Source organism: Erithacus rubecula (assembly GCF_903797595.1).
Source record: "Erithacus rubecula genome assembly, chromosome: 4".
NCBI classification, from domain to species: domain Eukaryota; kingdom Metazoa; phylum Chordata; class Aves; order Passeriformes; family Muscicapidae; genus Erithacus; species Erithacus rubecula.
In genome coordinates this window covers 59,480,719-59,504,311 of record NC_136686.1, presented here as the reverse complement: position 1 = coordinate 59,504,311, position 23,593 = coordinate 59,480,719, and the positions used below count along the sequence as shown (strand labels likewise).

The following is a 23,593-nucleotide window of genomic DNA, read 5'->3' as shown; positions in this document are numbered from 1 at the left end:
TGTGACTTCCATTTGAATTAGCATTTTCTGTGTTTTTAAGAAACATTTTGATCACTTGAATGATTACTCATATTACTTGCAACACCTACATTTCTTCTTTCTTTTTATATCACTTTTTCCTTTTCTTGCTTGCCAATAGATTCGGAAAAAAATGATAGATGGAGAAAGTGGAGAAAAAACATTTGAAACACTGGTCAAGTCCCAAGATGAGGTAAGATAGGAACCCAAACAATTACATTTACAGGAATAAACCAATACAGAAAAATAATGTGAATTGGTGAAATGCTGGTATGTTCATTTTGTAATGACAATTTGTACCATTTTTCCCCTCTAGATTTGCTAGTTCTATTGACTTTTAGTGAAAAAAAAAAAATTAAGTACTTAGGAAAAAAAATGTTTTGTTTCTTGGTTTCTTTGGTGCATCATTAATCAGGCAGTTGTTGATGAGGTCTTACACTCTTGAACAGGAAATGGACCCAGCCTACTTCTGTGCATGAATTCCAAAACAAAGTGCTTAATTTTCTTGTGGAGATGTATGAGGATGGGTTTGGTAGTTTATATTGTGGTTGAATGGGAAGAAAGTTGTGAGAAAAAATAATAAAGTAATATTTTTATGCCAGAAATGAAGACTCTGGAATAAGCAAATTCATCTTGCAGTTATATAATATACTTCCTGAGCTTGTTGGGTTCTTTATTTTCTTGTCCAAAATACTTATTCCTGATAAACATTGCTACTGTTTTGTCTAATAAGCAGACATGTTTCCTAGCAATAGGAATCAGTCAAATTTGATATGGGTCATTACATGGGTGCTCTACTTCTTGGGGACCTCAGTGAGAAGAAATCATGACTGGTGTGCTGAAGGAGCAGATCTGGCCAGAGCATGCCCCACAGTTACAGCTCTACAACAACTTTTTGAAATTCTTTTGCTCTGAACATAAGTCAGTTTGAAGATACCTAATTTGATGACTTAGCAGACACTGCACAACCCATATATGTAACCTCACTTAACAATACTTAGAAGAATTTCTTGGAAGAATTCATACTGTCTTTCCCCTCTTCCCTATTTCTTCTAGAGACCTGTATCAGCAGTGCCCTCAACTCCTTTACTGTTTCATGCTTTCTCACAGTAAAATGCTAAAGCCAAGCTTTACAATACTGCTTTACAATCTCTGGGTAAATCCTGCTGTGGGAAAAAAAAAAAAATTGTAGTTCCTCCTGAATGGTTCCACTGTTGGAGAATGGTGCACAAATAGGTGTTTTCTGGGGCTAAGCCAGTTCTGCCCCTCATCTGTGTCAGGAGGTGATGCTATTTAGGATGCCACTAGTCTGTTCCCTTAAGGGAAACTTGGTCATTCCTGACCCAATGTAGAGTCCAAAATCCTGCTGGCATCTGAATTGAGGATAAACTTCTCCTGAAGGAAGAGACTCCATGCTGGGACATTTTCAGATTTATGTTGTTTAGTTTAAGTGGAGCCCTTCCAGGTCTGTGGGTGAAAAAGGCTCTGTGTACATGGTCAGAAGAGAGAGGGTTAGAAGGTCACAAAAATACAATAACACGACTCTGGTTGTACAAGAAATTGCATTAATGGCAAATGTTGAAAAGGTTTCAGGCTGTTTTTACATTTCTCAGGCTCTGTGCTACAAAAGACCTGAAAGACTCCTGCCTTCTTTGCCCAAAGAAAGAGGGAGGGAAGAATTGGGAATGCTGAAGTCAGTTACAGTGTTTGGGCAGGAGGGAGGATGTGACATCCCTGGGTGCATGAGAATGTGCCAGTTACACACAGCCCAGACCACAATCTGTGTTGGAATACAATATCCCAAGCCTTTGATCCCAGATGTTTCAATGCCAATGAAATTAATTATCCTCACCTTCCCTTGCACCATGGCTCAAGATTTCTTCCTCTACCCAGACCTCTCTGAGAGAAGAAAGGAGCAGCCAGAGCTGGCTGGCTATGATGACTGCTTCTAGCCATTGCACCCCCCCAGCTCCAGGCTGCTAGAACCAGAAAAAAGCTGCTCCAAACCACGGGCCACGCATGAGCCATGCATCACTTAGCACTTGATAGCTTCATATATTTTCTTATAAAAAGGGCTGATGTGGTCGGTTGCTCTGAACTGACAGCTGCAGTCTTCGGGCTTAAAATTTATGTTCCTTTTGTTTTGCTTTTTGGTTTAGGTTTGCATCGCTTTCCTTTTGTGTTGCAGCTGGCCCCAGCAGTGTCTGGGGAGATGACTTCATGCTGCAGCATGGACTGGGCTTGTAGCAAATGTGGGTGGGGTGCTCTGGAGTCTCCCGAGGCCTCGGGGGCTTTCCCAGTAACTGAGAAGATGCCATAGGAACAAAAGCATTGCCACATTGGGCGGCGGGGTGGGCAGCAGTGAAAACTGAAGGGTCACAAAAGCTGCAGCAACATGTGTGAGTTGTTTGGCAGTGGTCTGCTGGGGATGAGGTGGTCTCAGAGTGCCCACTGAGGAGCAGGCAGAGGCAGCTGAGGTGTGAGCATGTGCTATCTGCTGGGTTATCTTTGAAGGGAGCTTTCAGCCAATTTGCTTTCAAGCACTCTGACAATGCTGGTGGCAATAGTATTTAATTGCAGCCCAGTTCTTCCCTCCCACCCTGGGCACCTTTTTCTCTTGTACATGTGTGACCCATGACACTGTGTCTGCCAGCACTAGATTCAACTGGCTAATTTTAGCTTGAAGTACACATTAAGTATAAATAGGCTTCGATAGGAATCTCTTCAACCATCTTTTTGCCTTAAATTTTAAATATATCAGGGTACTAGACACTGTTATATGCATCTTCTTTCTGTTTCTTTTTTATCTTTTTTAATTTTCTTTCAAAAATTACTATTAAATTATTTATACAGTCATGCTAGACTGAAAAGCAGCAGCCAGATAATGAGAAGGTGTCAATTTATTAATATCATATAAGTCACCTCTTTTCCACAGCCATGGTCATTCTCCTACTATCCTTTTACCATAGGGAAAGAAAAACCTAGAGGTATACCTGTGGTACCTTTCACCAATGTTTGTGATGTTGCAGTGCAACAGCTGTACAGTCTTCATTGCTGGCATACTTACAAAAGTTTGATTGTAAAGTAATATGTTACAGCTGGCATAATCTTATAGTTTTCAAAGTGGAAAACTGAGTGAAACTATGTCAGCCAGGTACATTCATGATTAAATCTATGGGGAGCTATAGGACTGTGCTTATCACACCATTTTTCATACCACAAGAAAACAAATGGCAAAGATTACCCTGATGTATGAAGTTATTTTAAAAGAAACATTTATTTCAATGTTAATTTTTTTTCCCAAAATTCAGAACCTTCTTAATGAGATTAAAAACACATTTTAAGTTTAGCAGGGGGTGTCTATACAATCAGAATTACCAGACTGTGCCTGTAGTTATGATTCAAATTTAAATGCATTAAGCCAGTGGTGCTGTGACCTGAAAGGACAGGTTCTGGGTGTTTTTGTTTTTAAAGAATTACTTACAAAGTAATTTTGTAACTGAAGGGTTTTTTGTCTTTCTGTAGATTAACTGCAAAATGATCCATAAAAGAGAAAGCATTTTTTAATCAAATTTAAATCAATAAAGATTCTCTTATATCTGGCTAATGTGAGAACTATAGGACAGGTTTGTCTGATTTTATTTGAATTTTGCCAATGTTCAATAAAAACTACATGGTTGATTCCTTTGCAAAACACAAGTTTGTAAAATATTTAAGGAAGGGAGTTGCAGTTCAACCCATTATTTTAGCAAAATAATAAATAGAAATCCGACAGATTTATACTTGATTTGACACAGTATTTCTCAAAGAATGGTCACAATTGTTGAAACTCCTTAGGTTAATAATTTATTTTTTCACCAAATCTCTTTGTAGAGGTATATTGATAAAGGAAACAGAACATATACATGGACTGCTGTGAATGGCACTGACTACAGGTAACTCTTTTCTATTCTCTGACTTCCTTTGTTTATTTAAGTGTCCTTTTGGTTAACTTGGGTTAATTTTTTTAGCATTACATTTTCTATACTAGCTAAGGCAACACTGGTGTGTATATTATTTCAAATTCATTTAAGCACACAGCATTATAACATTAGAAGGAATGTCGAAATATTTCTTAACATTACTCAAAACAAGTAAAGCTTTTCCAAGTCTCAGGAAAATTTAACTATTGCAGTTCAAAACTACATGGTATAAATATTGAGTCAAATTTAGTCCAAAATGCTCTTTCTGTTATAGTGAATTGCAATAGTCCTCAGCCAAGTTGGATCCCAATTTCTGTTCTCTTCTGCACAGGAGTACAGTCACTGAGAATGCAAACATTAATTTGAGTGTAAAATAAAACAAATCAGTTTTAACAACAGAACATTAACCTAGGATCTTCTATTCCATTTTTCTGTTGAGCTGCCTCTGTCTTTACATTCAGTAAGAAAAGGAAATTTTTATCAGACTGCCATCTAGCAATCACTAGAGAAATACATTTGATTTACATGACTTCTTAATTCTGCCTGAGCTTCTTGGCATGAGATATAGCAATAAATCCTCAGAGTGCCCTTGCAGAAAACCTATTAAACATAAAATTATAGATTTTAATTAGCAATTTCTGCTAGCAGTAACTGTTAATGACAGGTAAACTGCGACTGATTTCCCTAGAGGAGAATTGGTAGAAGGCTATCTCTAAATATTCAGCAATCTCACTTATATTCTGTATAAATTGCAACTGTGTCATTAAAGGTCAGCTCGTTTATGGATCAACTGTACAACAATTTTAATGTTAATTTCTGCAGCTCTTCATTAGGAACTGTTGCAGTTCTGCATGGATGAAATCCAAATGTAAAAATTAAGGGAGTTGATGATACCTATTTAATGATTACTCATACCTCCTGTCCTTTGCATACATTTTTAGAACTGAGCCCTTCTATGTATGTATAGAATTTAGCTGCAAAAAGAATTCTTACATATATTGAACAAAAATAAGTATAATATAAAAAAAAAAATTGCAAATGCTCTGCAAATCTTAAAATACTATTGCACGATTATGTTCAATATTGTTAGTGGTGATTGCATGATAAAAGAAAATATTGTTTTGCTTCCTGAAAGTAAAGTGAATGCAAGTATTGCCAGAAGCATTTCCTGGAAAATATTGATCATTGTTTTGTTAGTGAGAGTCTGTTGTTGTATTATGTAAATCAGCACAGTGTTAAGTGATATTTTTGCAGTCAGTGATCACCAGGACATGTTATATTGGGATGTTAAATCTGTCTGAGGAAGATACAAAAATCATGGGTTTTTTTTATTTGCAATTATTGGAAATTCCTTGATTATCTGCTAAAAAGAGCATTTGTGTTTAAAAATGTAAATAAGAATTGAAATAAAAACAGGGGCCCTCAGGATTGGCATAAATGTACTTGTGTCTATTACTGCAAGTGAGGCTGGTATATCACTGTGTGCCTGCCTCATCTTGTGACTGTCCAAATCCCAGAGTTGTTAATTGCTTCCAAAACACAGAGAAGCTGAAACTGGAAAACTGCTGCAAATAACATAATTGCTTTGCTCCTCTCATTTCTGTTGCAGTTTGGCACTGGTGTTACCCTCATACAGCTTTTATTATATTAAAGCCAAAATAGATGAATCAATAACTCAAGCCAGATGTAAGTACTGTAAAGATTCCCTGGTTTTCTCTGGTATTGCCAGGTCTCAGATTCACTTAAAAAGCAATGTTTGAATTTTATAAATTTTGTGGAATCCACTGATGTTATCATGAAATCTTCAGCAATGATTCTAACCCGTTGTAACGTGAGGTGCAAGAAATATTCTATAAAAATAGAATATGTGCAGAATTTGTCAGTTCCACTGACAATCCCTATCCCTTGCTCTGTGCCTGTAGAATCATTGCTTTGTGTATCCTCTATTGCTGTCATTTTAAGGGTCTGGTTACTAGTTTTTCATTCTATTAGCAAAATATAGTGATACAGACTATAAAAGTAAGCTTTTTTTAATTTTGTATTTCAGTTCCAGTATCATATTTGGCAAATGATCTCTGCTTGAGCAGTGTGAAAGCCCTGTTTGCTTTGGGCTGCAGTTAGGTTTTTATTTTGCATTTTGCAAATAGTTTTAGTGGATGTTTGCATTGTATTTTTAGATTAGACTGATTTCAAACCTTTTATAGATTCTGAAGTGATAGCTGGAAATTGCACTTGTCAGTATAAAAAAGGCTTTTTGTTTATTAGGTGTAGCTTAACTGTAGTCTAGTAGTATACAAAATAGAACCAATCACAGCTTTTTAACTTTAATCAGGGATTATGATAAATTTAGAACAAGTATGGAATTAAATTGAAATTTTGAAAAACCACAAAAAACCTCAGAGGCATAGATACTGTAAGTTTGGAGAAAACTTGGTTAACAATGCATCACTCTCCTCTACCATTGCTCCCAGTTATGAAGAAGAATGTGGCAAATATTAATAATCAGTGATTTTTTTTGTAATTTTCTCCAGTACCAAGTACTTAAATTTAAATTTTTAAGCAAAGACTGTGATTCTCTTACATGCACTTACATCAGTAAAACCTGCAAAACAGACCCTTGAAATAGCCACAGTGTATAGAAGGTACTGAGAAATAACTGACAAGAACCTATTCTTCAGTCTTCAGAGATGTTTGTCTTTTTTTTTTTTCTTCCAGACTACAGCTGTATGTAAATTGAACCTTTGAATCTATGTACAATATTTTTATTCAAGGGGCTGTTTGAATAAAATATTGGTTTGTGACCCCTTGTGCTTTACCCTATTTTTTTCTGTTTCCCTGCTTTCTCTTTCTGGTGGATAGGGACAACCAAAAAGGGCAAGTATATTCTTGTTGTTCAATTTCCTTCTGTTTACTGCAGTTGATATTTTTCACTTATATTTCTATTCCTACTGGATATTCTCCTCTGTATTCCTTGTCTCAGGATTTTCTTCATGATCATTGGGTACCATAGCAATATAAAGGGGAAAAAAAAAGTGAAGTATTTTTCTGTTTTCATGCACATTTCAATATGTTGCTAATCTGTAATCCTTCTCTGTCTGACCCTATTAAAGACTTTTTTTTTTTTTTTTTTTTTTTTTTTCAGTAGGATTTATGGTGAGGCTACCATGACTGAGTTTTTTAAACTTTATTGCAGAAAGTATTAGGAGTATTTTTCTTAATGTTCTAACAACTCAGCGTCACAAATATTTATTTGTATCACAGTTTGCTTCTAATGCAAATCTCATTTGTTTTCATGTTGCTATGCTAATTAAATGTCTTCCTTAAATAAATTGTTAGATATTATTTTACTGTTTCCAGTTTTATGTTGTACATAATAATCAAGTAATTTCTTCCTATGTTGCAAAATATTGAGAAGCATAGAATTCCTTAGGGGGAAAGTGTCTGAAAGATTTCTTTCTAAATTCATGGATGCATGCAAAAGTTAGCCAAATAGTTTGAGAAGAGGAATGATGGTAAAAATTCCAATTTACTTGTTGTTTACTCTCCATCTTTTTAGTTTCAGAGTCACTGAAGCTTGATCGTTTTGATGAAGTTGGCTATACATTTTTAGCACCAAGGTTGGTTGATTTCCCAATTGGCACGTGGAAAATACAGATTTGACCAATAAAACTTAATTTGGTAAAAAATAAACAATCTTTTCTCGTGCTGGAATGTAAATAGCATCTTTAGGCTCTGATTTCTGCTCCTATTAGTCTGAGAGCTGTAAAAACTGATATTGATATTTTAATGGAAAACTTATTCACAGCTGGGTATTTCTTGTGGTTCTGACTTCTAAGATCTTACAACTATTTTTAAAAAAGGTTTCATCATACTTACCACAACATGTTTCCCAACTTCAAGACAAAGGGTTTCAAATCTCTCTATAATTTAATTATTAGTTAATTTTCAATTAATCAAACCTAAAAATTATTAAATAATTGAAAATTTATTAATTTCATTAGTTCCCAGAGGTTTTTTTAATGAGAAATTCTGCAGTTCTTCTTTCCCTTTTAAAATTATGTTCACAAGTGAAACCTAATATGATAAAAACTTCCTTAAATATAAGTTTCTCTGAAAGATAGTTGTGATAAAGGAAATGCTGTACAGTAAGATCAATTGAGAATTGTTGCATTCTTTTTTATATGATAAATTTCTGTAGACTTTTTATTATTAGATCGATTTCAATTAATAGATTGATTTATATAAAGTCTTCTATCTTAAAATATATCCTAGCTTAACAGTCCAATTTTTCTGAAAAACTAAAGCTTTTGAGAATTAATTATACCAATTAGCAGCTTCTAGCCAGTCTCTACTGTCCTACATGAACAAAATCTGTTTGATATGTAGCTCTGGTTAAATGTGAATATTGATATAGTAAGGTAAAATCTGTCTGTGGGATTTCTGGATTATGGTAAGGTAAATAAAGGGTAATAAGATATCTTAGTCATGTGAAATACTTGGACAGACTTGTGTGTAAACCTAAATTTATATAAAAGCTCATTTTAAAAAGAGAGCTCCCTGCTTTACTGCTAAATTATCTTTAAATTTTAATCAAAATTGTTTAATGCCACTCATCATATAATATTTGCCTCCAAAATGCCCAGTGACTTTGATTTTGCTTGTTTGCATTCAGTGAATTGCTCAATGATACATTGCTTCCTTACATTATATAAGGAACAGGAGTTTACTGCTTATCTGTTTTGCATATATAAAAAAGAAAGAGTGTTTACATGTTCATGTCATTTGTACCCTAATAAAATTGCATTTAAAACTTCTCAGAGGACAGGACCTTAACCTGTAAATCTGGTCTTAGCTGAGCATGTGGTGCCTGTGTTTCACCAGCAGTCCAGGTGTTTTTAAAGTTTTACCCAGGAGCAATTTAAATTCACTGGGCATATTTTTATTGTGCAAACTATGATCTCCTAATATGTATATGTCCTACAATACTCCTCAGTTTTTTTCTGGGAATCTATGCCCTATTTCATGCATGCAGTTTTCTTACAATCCAAATCTTACCAAATGCTTAGGCAGTTGTTTGAACACCTTATTTCTTGTGGATGTCAGAAATAATTGATATGGCAATCATTAAATGCTGATTGTGACAGCCAATTGACACAGTCATAACACTACTCCACAATAGTTGTACAATCCTGCTTGAATTCTAAATTGTCTGCTTTAGTAGCACAAGGAAAAAATATGAGAAGACTTATGTTTTGTTGTTTTTCAGAGAATACTGTAGTGATGTAAAAAAATCAGAAAACAACACTGAGTTTCTGTTAAATTTCACTGAATATATTGACAGAAGTACTCCAAGCAGTTCCTCATGTAAGTAACTTCTAAACTCTCTTCATGAACCTTCTCATGGATGAGAGTTCATGCTCAAATTTTGTGAGTGTGTTTGTTTTGGTTTTTTGTTTGTTTTTGTTTGTTTTTTTTGTTGTGCTTTTGTTTGGATTTTTTTAGAAATGTATCTATGTCAGGATTTTCTATCCAAAGTAGAGAGTGTAAAATTAGTTTGAAAGTTTCTGGCTTTATTTAAGGAAGTTTGTAAGGCATTATTCATCCCATGTTTTCTATAATTCTTCTCAGCATTCTGCTCAAGCATCAAATAACTACTGGTTCATTTTAATAAACTCCAAATATTTTTGAGTTTATATTTTCTCACTTGAGTGTAGAAGCCAAAATAAGTCTGAAACAGACTCAAAATCTTGTAATGAAGTCTTCAACCTGCTTTCTTGTCATTTTATTCCAAAATAAGTAAAAAACTTAAATTCAAGACCAAAATAACCAAAAAACAGAATAAAAGATAACGAAGTTATTTTGCTGGTTCACAAAATGGTTAAAGAGATCTCACGTGGTCTTGAATAACTTAAGACCACAGACCCATGTAACTGCTGCAGTGATGAGCACTGGGCTTTGGGAAGGGATAAATTCTTATTTTGAGATTGGGCTTTAACCTCTGTTTAGAATAAATGAAGAGTTATTACCATCAATAAGGTGCTAAAGCCTTGTTCTTATGAAAAAATCAGTGTTTGGATTTGGTTTGGTATATACACATCTAAATGTACTATTATTACTAATGTATAAATCCTTGGAATGACCTTTTTTTTTTTCTTGCTTTCTTCAAGTCTTTTTGACATATTGCTGTCAGGGATCTTTCTGCTAGACCATGTAACTGAGGGAATGTCCACTTAGATACAATATCTTCTCACAAAAGGATATGTTTGTGTGCATGTATGGATGTTTGGTGTTCTTTTAATAGAGTGATCTTATTCATTGACACATTGCTGGCTGACTGAAATTTTATTTTAATACCTTGGCTCAGTCTTGGAAATTAAAACATTCACCTCCAGTGATTAAAGCAAATAATGATAATTTATTATAATGCAATAAAAATGAAAATTGTTGTGTAATATAAGCTATAAGCAAGTACTGAGGACACATTAAGGAATGTTGCAGTGTAGAGTAGTGCTTAGTAAGTAATTATTCCAAAAATGTTATTTACTTATTTCTGTATTTCAGTTTGCAATATGCAGCAATTTTTTTTCCTTTTTTTTCTCCATAATTAAGTTACTTCAAAAATTGTGTCTTTAATGAGTAAACAGTGTTAACTAAAGGACTGAGTGGATGTAGAAATTATCTCAGCTAAAAATGCTTTTCAAAAGGAATAACAAATAAAATCCCCACATTGAAATAATCTTCATCATCTCCAGAGTTACTGGAAAAGATGGTTGACAAGTATTGACTTCAAACCATCTTTTCAAAGAAATTTAAGTATGGTATCTCAGTGTAAGTTACTGATTTAAAATTATTTTATTTCCCTGTATCCATTGTCAGATGACAAATTTGTTTTATTTAGAGCCTAGTCAATCTAAATGTATTTATGATGTAGTTGGATTTCATTAAGATTTGTTGTTCCCTTGCATCAACTGAGATAAAAAGTGTTTTAATAAACACATGCTTTAAAAATAGGTTAAAATGCAGATTGTGGGGCTTTTTCAAAGCTAGGGCCTATCCCCTTATCACCTTCTTATTCCTGTGACACAAAGATAGGGTTTTAGGATACAAAGAAAATGTTTAAGTGAACTCAGCAGTGCGAGAGCATCTATTTAATTAGCTGACAATAATTTGAAGTTAGGCAGAATGTCTAATATTAACAGCCACAATCTTTGTGGCTGCAGCATCTTGACAACTCAGAATTTCATTTTAGGCTTTTATTGAAACTCCATCTCATATGGTTTCAGCTGACTTACATTTTAACTGTTTTGATAGGTAATGCTGATATGGTCATTAGACTTTTGCTAGATGCAGGACTTACAAATGACCTTGTCCAAAATTATTGGAGTAAACTGTCTCTGTAAGTATTCTTTTTACTGATTTTTTGTAATGCATTTCAGAGTTTGAATACAGAACCTCATACATCTGTGTGTATATACAGATATGTAGTTAATGTTACAGAGAATAGGTATTTATTCACAGTTATGCACTTTAGTGGAAACCCGTGACATGGGAATTTGGGAGAATTTCACTCAGTTCTCATTTTAAATCTTATTTGTATTTACAGCGATGGAGTTGTTGCACAATTTGTTGTTACAGATGGTGGAGTTACTAGAGTTTTCCCCAAAAGGTAAGTATTATTACAATAGTATATTATGATAATTTGGAGGCCTGAAAGGGTGGACTCTTAAAGAGTGGCTTTATTGAGTGAAAAGTTACAGTCTCCTATGGTCTGATCTCTACTGATAGCTATGGAATTAATGGAATATCTTGTTTGTCTTCAATTTTACCTGTGTCACTGCTTGAAACTAATCTGTCCCATTATTTTCATGACAAACCCTTGTAATACAAATTTCTAATCAGTGTAGAGTAGCAGTAAAATCCATGTCTTTGTAGTAGCAGTGGGGCCATGCTAATTGCTAATAGCTAATTACTCCCAAACACTCAGTTGTTTGGCAGGCTGCAAATACTGAAAAGTAGGGGGTAATTTTTTTTTTTTTTTAGACTAAGATCAGACCTAAAGGTCCAGGATCTTCAAGAGAGAAAAATGTATCATTGTCAGAGGACCAAAAAAGAATGTGAAATTGGACATAAAATAAACTAGACACACCCCCACTAGTGACTGGGAGTAGTCAGGGCACCAGTACAGATCTGCTGGTAAATGGCAAATTTGTCTATTTTCTTAGGTTTTTCTGTGTTCCCCAAAATGTGAAAATGGCAATGAATTTTGCTCCCCAAGTGAGTTTCTTTCCTATTTTGGGATTATTAATGATATTAAATCTTTTAGGATTAAGCTCAAAGCATAGCAAAGGTTCATTTAGATTATTTGTAAGTAGTGTTGCAGCTGTATTTGTCACAACAAATCAAAAAGTGATGAGACTAAATTGGAGGTTTTCCAAGAATACTAATTCTTTTTACCCTAGGTTTGTTTGTTTAGAGTTTTTGTGATGATTACACCTGTCTTTTAACCAGTGAAAATGACAGAGCCTGAGGACAATAAGAATGAATCTCACATATTTTTCTACTGTGAAGCATTGAAAGAAAACAAAGAAAGAAAGCAGTATACAGCTTTAATGAGACTCTAAACTGTCTTTTTTCATCCCTATTTTTTTTCTATTTAGGGCAGGAGAAGATTGGTTGGAAAATGCAGAAACTTATGAAATCAGCTTCTATAAGAGGAGTTTAGATAATGACAACTATATTTTCACAGCTCCATACTACAACAGTAAGTCATCACAGTTTGGAAATGTCAGAGCTCACTAGTCCAATGTTAGTGAAAGTTTCCCATACCAGATGAGGTCTCTGACAAAAGATGCAAGCATGACACCTCATAAGGAAAGGAATCTAGTGATAATACCCATTATTAAGGAAAAACTAGGAGGAACTAAACGAGGTCATCATAATTTTTCAACTAGTCTGGTGGCCGTGTGTGCTCAGAATTAACCTAAGGGAAAACACACAGTACTGGTGTTCATTCAGTGTATTGAAACTCTTGTTTTACAGAGATGCTGCAGAGATACAGGCGGAATTACTTTAACAGAAAGTGAAATAAAAATTAATTCATAGACAATAACTCTACCTAAGGTCTTAATAGAGCTCAGATCTGGATACTGTCTCAGCACCCCCAGCACTCACTTGGGGTCCAGGCATGAGGCTATAACTCTAGCCACTGCACCACTACTTAGTTTAAACTTCATTTTTGAATTCTATTACAATTGTGCTAATTCACCAAAAGCAGTTGGTCTGAGATATTGTGACATTTCAAACCTATATAAGCAGAATAGCAAGTGCTTGTTATTGATGTGAGTAATCATCTCAAGTTTGTCAAAAAGCAGATGCTACCACAAATGACATACTGCTCTCTTAAACATATGGGATCCTTCATTGCTGTTATTTCGTAATTATTTATTCCATCTTTTTTCTCTGTAAAATATAAAGATGGTAATTAAGAAAAGTCCCTGAAGCCTTTGTTGCTCCTCAAATAGCTCCAGGGACTTTTAACTTGCCTTTTTATACTAAGCAGTGTTGAAAACAGTTTGAAGTCTGTCAGAGCAGAAATTGTGCATTAGTGGGTGGTGTCGGTATACCCTGCAATGAAAAATACATAGGCAACATCAGGATAACATCTTTGGCTCTGATCCTGGTTTTTGCAGAGCTCCCACATCTGTACAGGTATTCATGGCCCTATATGCAGAAGAAAAGGCTAGAGTAACTTTATGAAGCAGTCAAACAGGGAATAAAAAGAAGAAAAGTAAATGCAAATATTTATTAGTCATACCAGTGTTAGTGATCTGAGCTATCACAGGTGATAAATGTGTACTACAGCTGGATCAGTGCTTTTAGATAAGGATTTTTAAAAATTATTGTGGTATTTGGATAATAATAGATATAAGTTTCAGAGGAAGAGCTGTTATTTCACCCTAACTTCTTTTTTTTGTTTGCTTTTTTTTTTCTCCTCGATACTGTCAGAAAGTGGTGCCAATAGCTATGAATCAGGTATTATGGTAAGCAAGGCTGTGGAAATAGAAGTTGATGGGAAGCTTCTGAAGCCAGCAGGTAAGATGGAGTGGTGCTGAAACTTGAAATACTTTAGTTATTTAGTTGTTGCTCAACTGTGAATTGGAAATTTAATTGAGATTTCAAAGGAACTTCACTTTATAATAACATTACTTTGTCTGTGACAGTTTTAATCTTTCTAGTGGAAAATTGTTTGCATTTGAGTAAGAGTGTTTAATTTATTAGTTTCATGAACAGTGTTGGTGATCAGACAATTGAACAAAAATCATATTTTATCCTTCTCCAGTTCAATAATTTACATGTCACTATAATTCCTACCCCCCCCCTTTTTTTTAGGATTATACAGTTACCTTTTTTTTCCCTTCATTTTACTAAGAAAGACTTTCATGTATTTCTTGTTAGTTGTTGGAATAAAAATTGATGCAACCAGCTGGATGGAAAATTTCACAAAAACCACAATCAAGAGTCTGGTAAGCAATTGACCAAGTCTTTTTTGAACTTTATTTGCATTTCTCAAAGCTTGAGATGCAAATAGGTTTACTGTCTCTTTGTGCTAGAGTCACACTGATGCACAATTGCCAAGTAGTTGTGGTATTTAAATCATCCAAATGCACAAAATAAATCTATGTTGAAATAGGCTGGATTTTGTACATGTCTTGCTTTCATAATTATAAAACATGGATAAAGACAAAGAAAAATTACATATTCTAGATAGTAGTAAGGTTAGGCTGTAGCAGTGAATAAAATCTGCAAAATAATTGGTGAATCTGTTTTTATTTAATATCCAGGATGGGTAAGCAAGGATTTATATTGCAACCAGTATCACAGCATTTTAGCAGAAGTTAATGAAATAGGTGCTTAAACATTTGATTCCATACATCAAATGTGTGATACATCTGAGGTGTAAATGGGAAGGAGGAAAGGTTAAATGGAAGGGAAAATGTGGAATCGATAGTGAATTGTGGAAGGAAAGGTGCAAAATGAAGAAACTTACAGAGCATAAGCTTCTTGCTGGGTAAGGCAATGTTGCTTGGTTGGTTGCATGTTTAGGGAATCAATAAGAGAGTCTGGCTGGTTCAGGTATTGGAGCTGTAGTTCAGTGGGGAGGCAAATGCATTGCCTAAGTGTCAGAACAGTTAAAAATACAGGAGTGAAAAATGGAAAGTAAGATGAATATTTCAGAAAGAATGCTGATGACTCCAGCATTACCTGGTAGTTGTTTTGCTGAGGACATAATGCAGGGACAGAGTTGAGTGTGTGCACAATGCTACAAGAGCATGAGAAACACGTGGGAGTTGTATCAGTCTTTGGGAAAGGCAGTCAAGATTGTGCTATTGATTATTACTGAATACAGGTTGTTCAGAGGGAGATTTCTGATAAGTGATAAACACTCAAAATTAATTTAAATTTATATAGAAATATTGAAAACAGAATCTTTTGTTCTTGTCTTGAGTGATTAGTAAAAATGCAAAATACAGTTTATTTTGTAACATTTTTCTGAAGATTACTATTCTTCTGTTCTAGTGCAACAGTGAAATCTGTGGCTGTGAAAGAAATAGCATGGTAAGAAAATGTTTGGTTTATTAATATCTAACAGAATATTGAAATTCACTCATTCTCTCTAGATCTATCTACGACAGATTCTATCACTATTATTTGAGTGTTAATTTTAAAGAAAATATGGCTTAAAGAAAATATGGCTTCATTGTTTGTGTCTTGAGAAAGATGAAGGTTAGGAGGGAAGGGGGAAAAGAGGGCATAAAACCAGGAGGAGTGGCTGTGGTGATAAAGTTGTGAGAACAAGTGTAAAGCAAAATAGCAACAGATAATGATGTGAAGAAAAATATGAAAAAAAATAATGGTTTGCAAAACAAAAGACAAATCCTGAGAAAAAAAAATTTTTTTTTTTGAAATTCTAAGAAATAAAGCACCTCAGAAAAGAGTAAGTGCAAAGTCAGAAGGACCAGAGTCCATAATGTGCTTTTCCACAGTGATTGGTTCCCAGCACATTCAGGATACTTCTGCAGGCACTCAGGAGACCACAGATCCAGGACTGTCACCATATCAGGTTCTGCCATGTGCTTAAAAGCTTTCCTGTGCTCAGGTCTTCTGAGTTCTTTTGAGGAATGTGAAGATGATTAAATGCAAGAATTGCAGCAGAAAGGGCACTGTGGGGAGTTGCCTATTTGACCTCACTGCTATCTCTCCAGTGTTGCTGCAAGGATCTTTTACAAAGTGCAAAGCATATGGAATCAGTGGGTTTCCCATTCCTACACCTGACACCTGGAATAATCCCACTACAGTCCTTGGCAAGTGAAAATAATCATGCCTAGCAAGCTGGGAGCCTGCCCTTAAGATTTTAGCCATTGAAAGCTGCAAATGGAAAAGTACTTTAAATACAGCTGAAGCACATGAGAAGTTGTAGCCCCTTATTATGAACTGAGTTCCAATTATAATCAGATTTAATAAGGATATAGCACTCTTGGAACTAACAAAGTATTGAGCAAATAAGAATTTGCAAAACAACTTTTATGAAATTAAGCCACAAATAAGCCTTTGATCTGTTCAAACTTTTATTATACTGATAATGCCAATTATTATAACTTAAAATTGGCCCTCAGCTATGGGTTTGTGATTTGAAGATACTTCTGATGTCTTGAAAAAAAAGTAGTTTCTTACAGAGTGTTCTATTGACAAATCTTTCCTGTAAAACATATTTCACTTTCTTACAACAGCATGTGGACTGTGTTATCCTTGATGATGGTGGATTTCTTTTGATGTCCAATCGAGACGAATATACACAACAGGTATGTATGTTCTTTAGGAACAGAACATGAAAACCAATAGGAAGAAGTTCAAAGAGAAAAAAAAAAAATTAACTCTCAACTTACTCTAAAAATAACGTTTCTGAATTGCAAAAATATTGCTGCATCAGAAATTCTAGGGGGTTTGTTAGCCTTTTTTAGTGTTCTTTATAGATGAAGATACCAAACTTACTACCAAGTTGCATTTTTTGTGCTCTGCCATTAGTCTGGTAGATACCAATGGACTTAAGATGGTGAGGACATGCAGTATGTTATCCACACACTTTCTTTCTCATATTCTTCTTGCTCTTCCCCAGGCAGGATCCCACTGATAGTGCATTTAACAGTTAATGTCTAACTGGGGAATTTAGACCTGTGCACCTTGTTATGAGAAAAACACTCAAAATGTTTTATCTTATCTCTCTGTGTTGCCCCCCATCAGATTGGAAGATTCTTTGGTGAAATTGACCCTGGCCTGATGCGAAACCTGATTAACATGTCCCTGTATGCTTTTAACAAGTCCTATGACTATCAGTCAGTCTGTGATCCTGAAGAAGAACCAAAGCAAGGAGCTGGACTTCGTTCTGCTTATGTGGTCAGTAGTCCCATGTGCAGTGACTGATAATCTGTTGAAAGTCTGCATGTGTTTCTCTAAATAAAATAACCTCTTTTCTTGGTTTTTTTTTGGTTTTTTGTTTTTTTTTTTCCCCAGCCTACAATAACAGATATTTTGCAACTTGGATGGTGGGCCTCAGCAGCCGCCTGGTGAGTATGAGTGTGTAGGAAATATCTATATCCAAACTATAATTATTCAGTGGGCTGAAACTATTTGGTTTGGACTTTTTTCCTCCATAAAAGTTCTCTGGACCCTTTGTTTCTGTAGTTTCTTATCATGAAAATTATTAGCTATATCTCCAAACATGACTGTTTGGCCAACAGTTCAGTTCAAAACTGCTCTTGCCCCGTTTTGTGATTGTGTGTTCTGACTACAAAGTCAGCTTCAGGAAGCAGAGTTTGGATTAATGGGCAGTTGTGAAACCTATATTATCACAGTTTGTTATTGATCACTTGGTTCCCTACTTCAGAATATCATCTTTGCTATTTTCTAGCAAGAAAACTTAATGTTTGCTTTTCAGTGAATCATTTTACAAAGCACATTAATCAAACCAATCAGTTCGGGTTGGAAGGGGTCTTTAAATGTCATCCAGTCCAACTTCCCCTACAATGAGCAGGCACATCTTCAACTAGATCAGGTTGCTCAGAGCCCCATCCCCCTGACCTTGAATGTTCCCAGTAGTGAAACATCTCTAGCTCTCTGGGCAACCTATGCCAATGTTTCACCATCTTCATTGTAAAAAATAACTTCCTTGTGTCTAGTGTGCATCTTCCCTCTTTTAGTTTAAAACTATCACCCCTTGTCCTATTGGAACAGGCCCTATTATAAAGGTTGTCCTAATCTTTCTTAAAAGCCCCCTTTAAGTGCTGAAAGGCCACAATAAGGTCTCCTGGGAGCCTCCTTTCGTTCAGACTCAATCCCAACCCTCTCAGCCTTTATTTATGGCAGAAGTATTCCATTCCTCTGATGACTTTCTGGCCTTTGTCTGGACCCACTTACAGGCCTATGTTTTTCTGTGCTGAGAACTCCAGAGCTGACAGAGTACTCAGGTGGGGTATTTTAACTTTTCCAGAGTTATGCTGATTGGAACTCATATCAGCTACTTCCCTCAGCATCACATTGGGATAAATAATTGGCATTGAGGTGATGCTTTTGCTGTGGTGTGAATTGTACCCTTGGAGACTGGTCCTTTTTCTAAAGCTTCATGGAACTTTTTAAAATTTATTTTCTAATAATAATTACCAAACTGGAATAAATTACCTCTTTTAGGAAGCTAAGAGTTAAAATATGTAGCTGAAAAAACGTAGTTTTCTCACAGAAGCACTATGAAGACTGTATGTTGTTTTTTATTGTTGGTTACATTTAGTTAACAGGAAGAGAAATAATCTTGGGTTTTTTTGGAAAACAGCAAAGCAAGCCTTAAAAATTGAAGATGGGCAATAATCCAGAAGAGAAACTTGAGTTCTTTTCAAACAGAGAAACTTCCGTTTATCAGTGTTCAAATCAGACTCAGTGATCTGGTCTCAATTTAGACCTGAGGTTTATTTTGTGTGATGCTTAACTTGAAAGCACAGCATTAAAGTACTTTACTATTGCCATGTTTTTAATGGAATCTAGGTCAGAAGCAGGCAGAGAAGGCCATTAAGCGAGCAAAGTGAAAAGGGATGACCAAAAAGTTCATTCAGTTAAGGCACCTGGCAAAAGCAAGTACAGGGAAATAAGAGAAACCAGGTTATTAAAGGAAGCTATAATGTTTCAGGCAAAAAATGTGAGATAAAGGTGTGAGCGATCATTTTCAAAATTTATATGGGATACATCAGCATTTGGTTAAGAGAGCACGTATCATTTCTCCTTCATGCTTCTTTGAGTCAGAAGATTTAGAATTTTTCCCAGGCTGCCTTTTTTGTTCAGTTCCCTGTATATTCTTTACAAAGGATTACTATTTTCTGTCAGCAAATTGCATCACTATTGAATAGAATCAGGTCTCTTCTGATCCATAGCTGCTCTGTGCTGTCCCTCTAATGATTCAAAGCACAGAGTTGTGGATGTGAATCCACAACTCCTTCAGGGAATGTCTCCATGGGGTAGGTGTACTCAATGTCTTTACATAGAAATTACTGTAGAAAAAAACTTTCAGATTAGATGAAGTTACACAGTCCCTTCTCTCTGCAAAACAAGTGTTAGAATAGAATTAGATGAGAAGAGATTGGGTCATATCTGTGGGTAGAAACAAGCTTGAACTTGACAACTGAAAAATGCGACTTAGGAAGGTTAAGGAGAAGCAGGGTGTCAGAGAATATATGTGTTGCAGTTCCTGTTTTGACAGGCTGGTAGAGGAGAAAGGGTCTGTGTGTGTGGCAGGCTGGTACCTACTTTAAGTAAATAAAATTGGGAAAAAATCCATCATTGGTGAAGAAAAAAAATTAATGTTGCTCTTTAAGCTTAAGTATTTTGGCAGCATATAGGAAGAAAATGTAGTCCATAACTCAAGAGCAAGAATGGAGATGATTTTAAAAGTCAACTGCTACAGTAGTGGTTTTTATAGTATAATATTTCAGTATTGATCTCCTTCTCAGAAATTTAGCAAAAATCTTAATCAATGCAAAGTATCTAATTCGGGAAAATTTTCCCTGAGCATGTTAAAAAGGAGTTCCAGTTGGTTTAAGTTGTGGAGAAACACCAACATGCCTCTTCCACCTCCCACAGAGGTATAAAGGGAGGGCATGGGTGGTGTGATAACATTTCCATTATGTGAGTTGTGGGCTCAGATTACAGCAAATCTGAACAGTAGAATAAAAGTTTAGTGTGAATGAGAATGTGGGAAAAGAAAACCAGAGTCAAACTGGAAGGTTTAAAGAAACACAGCTTTGATAACTGGCAAAAGCATTTAAAATTTGTTAAAAACATATATTTGAGTAGCTTTTAAGTATCCATTAAAATAAAAAGTAGAAAAAGAGCCTTTAAAAATAAATACATTGTCTTTCTGTGTTCAGGTCTATCTTACAGCAGCTGTTTTTGAGCTTGACTTTTCCACGGTTCCTCGAAGCAGGTAAGTCAAAAGAATGTTAAAGAGTCAATTTTGAGTGAACTAGAAGGTAAGAATCTAGGCAGGGGACATATTTGGGTCTCCCCATTATGTCTGTGACTTAAAAATGTTGCTTGTTTGCTTATTCATTTATTTTTTTGTTTTATATCAGCTGATATGGAAGATGATGATTTTGGTGCTGCTCTGCCTAAAACAAGCTGTATCACTGAGCAAACTCAGTATTTCTTTGAAAACAATGATAAATCCTTTGGTGGGATTGTAGACTGTATAAACTGCTCCAGGTAAACTTTCTTCAATATAAGTAATAACTTTGGGATTTTTACTTATAGATAGATAGATACACTATTATAAGAAGTAAAATATATATTTTGGAATAATTTCACCAAACCTACATAAACAGGATAGAAAAGAATAGAGGCATGCAAATTGCATTCAATTTTTGTTTGTTTAGAATTAATTTAATTTTAATCATTAAAGAATTGTAGAAATGCTTTAGTTAGGTTTTTTGTTTTATAGTCTGTGCTCCATGAAAATCGTATTTTTATCTCTGTCACAATTTGTTTTTTTTTAATTTATTATTTCAACTTAAAAGCATTCTGCACTATCTCAAGGGGTATGATCTTCTCTAATCTGGTTATGTATCAGAATTTTTGACAGTCGAGAAGATGATGCAATTTATCTTCTAATTTATCTTCTACTTGATAGTGCTTATGATTTAAGAGCCATGAGTCTTATAGAGTAAATGAAGGTATTCTATTGTTTTTATAAAAGAATTACTCTCTAGACACTATAAGGAGGGCTAGTGAAGATGTTATTTAATAATATGTGAAAAAATTGTATTCTTCAGAAACATAGCATCTGGAACCTAAATCTCTGTTTCATACAAGAGCCTGCTGGGGTTTTGCATACACTTTGAGCTTCTGAAAACATCTTAGAAATTTGAATTAATAGCCAGATTTGAAACAAAAAAAAAAAAAAGAACAATATTTCAAGCCAGAAAAGAAAGAGAGAGAGCTTTGGAGAATGGTGAAGACAGCCAAAACACGGAGACATTTTTTCCACTTCTGTACTTCCTCCCCTATGTTGCTAGTATAAATTGGGTTTATTTATAAACTCAAAACAGCCCTAGTAACCTAAAGACCTTTTGCAGAATTATGTGGACATAAAAATGCAACAAATACATATCCAACACATGACATGTATACCCTATGCTTCTCACTCACCCTTATTTACGGACGGGTTTATGTATTGGGGTTTTGTTTGTTTGTTTTTGTGGTTGGGGTTTTTTTAGTGTTAATTGTGCTGAACTGATGTTGTTTCTCAGTACAGCTACTGTGGTAGCAGTACAGAGCTAGCTATTAACTAAATTAAAGTCATTTTATGCTCTTTTCCATTTTTTCCACTAACAAGTCCAGTTGAAAGAGAGTACGTTGGAAATGTCAAAAAGATTACAAAATTTATTATAAATGTTTCTTACTGTTTGTTAATGAAAGGATAAACAGTATTAGGCAGACTAAATCTGTGAAGCTTTATTTTATTCCAATACTGTTCGTCCTTCTCAAATATGATTTTCCTTGCTCCATTTAAACATAGGTTTTTGTTGGCTTTTTTTCCAGACTTTATTATGCAGAGAAGATTTCAAACACCAATCTAGTGTTCATTATTAGTGACAGCCAACTGCTGTGCCGTTCCTGCGACCCAAAGCCACTGATGCAAGCAGAGAAGCCGGGTATCCTTTAAAAATCATGTTATTTAGTAGTGTGGATTGATTTTTGGCTGTAGGATACTGGAATATATTTGGGGAGAAATGACACACTTATCTACGTTACTACTGTGGTTGCCACTGGAATACTTAAGTATCAGGTATTTGTGGATGATATCACAAGTCATGAGAAGCACCAGTCATGGAGGTAGAGAGTAAAGCTATTATCTGTGGGAATTTAGACAGAAATGAGCTGACAGGAGCTTAATGAAGTTTCAACAAAGCAAATGCAAAGTTTTGGGTCCAGGACAGAAATAATTGTACAGCTGAACAGGCTAGGAACAAAGTGACAGAAATATTTGCAGAAAAGAACTGGAGGTTCATGATGGGCAAGAAGTTGACCATGTTCTGGCACTGTGCCTTGCAGAAAAGTGGGCTGGTCACATCCCAGGCCATGACAGCAGGAGTGTAGTCAGCAGACTGGGAGAACTGATCCTTGCTGACTCTTCAGCACTGGTGAGGCCACATCTGGAGTGCTGTGTGCTTCCCAGGACCACATTGGCATACAGGAGGAAGTCTAGTGAAGGGCCACCAAGGAGATTGGCATTGAGAGCACAAGCAAGGAAAGTCTGAGCGTCCTGCATTTGTTTTACCTTTCTAAAAGACAAGAATATGTCTGTCTAGAGAAATAGCAAAAAAAAGGCCAGGATGGGACTGTTTGGTCATGGAAAGTTGAGATGCTGCACTGTTGGTTAGTTGATGAAGGCACTTCAGTGTATGCTCCATGTCAAAGATGAACTTACTTTGTGTGGTAACTGCATTAGCCATCAAAGGCTGGAGTTCATCCTGCTGCATACAATTTCTTCAGAGCTGGCTGGAGATACAGTTGGCTTACATGCTAGGCAGAGTTCTTTCAACACAAGCATTGAAGTTAAAAGCATGTGAAAGACTGTTTTAATTTACAACCACTCTTGCTGCCAATCTCTCTGCTTTAGCCTGTTCAGAGCAGTAGATACCTGGAGGTGATGGTGATGGAAATACATAAAACCAACATACACATTCTAGGTCAGAAGAATTTCCCCTCAGCCATTCTCTTCTACATGGGCTTGAGGACAGCACACCAGAAGTGGTAAATCAGACCATAATTTGGATTACTGTGACAGCACAGGGAAAACAATTAGTAATACCTCTGTCCACATCAGGAAGTTAGTTGAGACAGCCTCTCCCACTCCTGAAAGAAAAGCAGATGGTGGTAGAGATGACTGTGTTTCTTTGGCACAAGCAATGCATTCATTGCCACATTAATAAAACTGGAATTCCATCCACGCTTGGGCTGAAAAGGAAGTTACATTGGGGTGTCATCACTGAAATATGTAAACACAGCCTAATATT

At 35.4% G+C, this 23,593-nt stretch overlaps 1 protein-coding gene across 3 annotated transcripts in view; it reads left to right on the top strand.

Moving 5' to 3' along the window:
* The window catches only part of CACNA2D1 (calcium voltage-gated channel auxiliary subunit alpha2delta 1), a 359,815-nt gene that overhangs the window by 322,235 nt on the left and 13,987 nt on the right, over nt 1-23,593 (top strand). For all 3 annotated transcript variants that reach the window (XM_079304608.1, XM_079304609.1, XM_079304607.1), the window contains 17 exons: nt 140-211; nt 3,892-3,953; nt 5,590-5,666; nt 7,537-7,597; nt 9,247-9,344; nt 11,292-11,376; nt 11,584-11,646; nt 12,638-12,741; nt 13,986-14,072; nt 14,436-14,503; nt 15,558-15,596; nt 16,769-16,840; nt 17,280-17,432; nt 17,550-17,602; nt 20,447-20,502; nt 20,651-20,780; nt 22,116-22,228. In XM_079304608.1, coding sequence (XP_079160734.1) covers nt 140-211; nt 3,892-3,953; nt 5,590-5,666; nt 7,537-7,597; nt 9,247-9,344; nt 11,292-11,376; nt 11,584-11,646; nt 12,638-12,741; nt 13,986-14,072; nt 14,436-14,503; nt 15,558-15,596; nt 16,769-16,840; nt 17,280-17,432; nt 17,550-17,602; nt 20,447-20,502; nt 20,651-20,780; nt 22,116-22,228 — 1,393 coding nt within the window. The remainder of the gene's footprint in view (nt 1-139; nt 212-3,891; nt 3,954-5,589; nt 5,667-7,536; nt 7,598-9,246; nt 9,345-11,291; nt 11,377-11,583; nt 11,647-12,637; nt 12,742-13,985; nt 14,073-14,435; nt 14,504-15,557; nt 15,597-16,768; nt 16,841-17,279; nt 17,433-17,549; nt 17,603-20,446; nt 20,503-20,650; nt 20,781-22,115; nt 22,229-23,593) is intronic.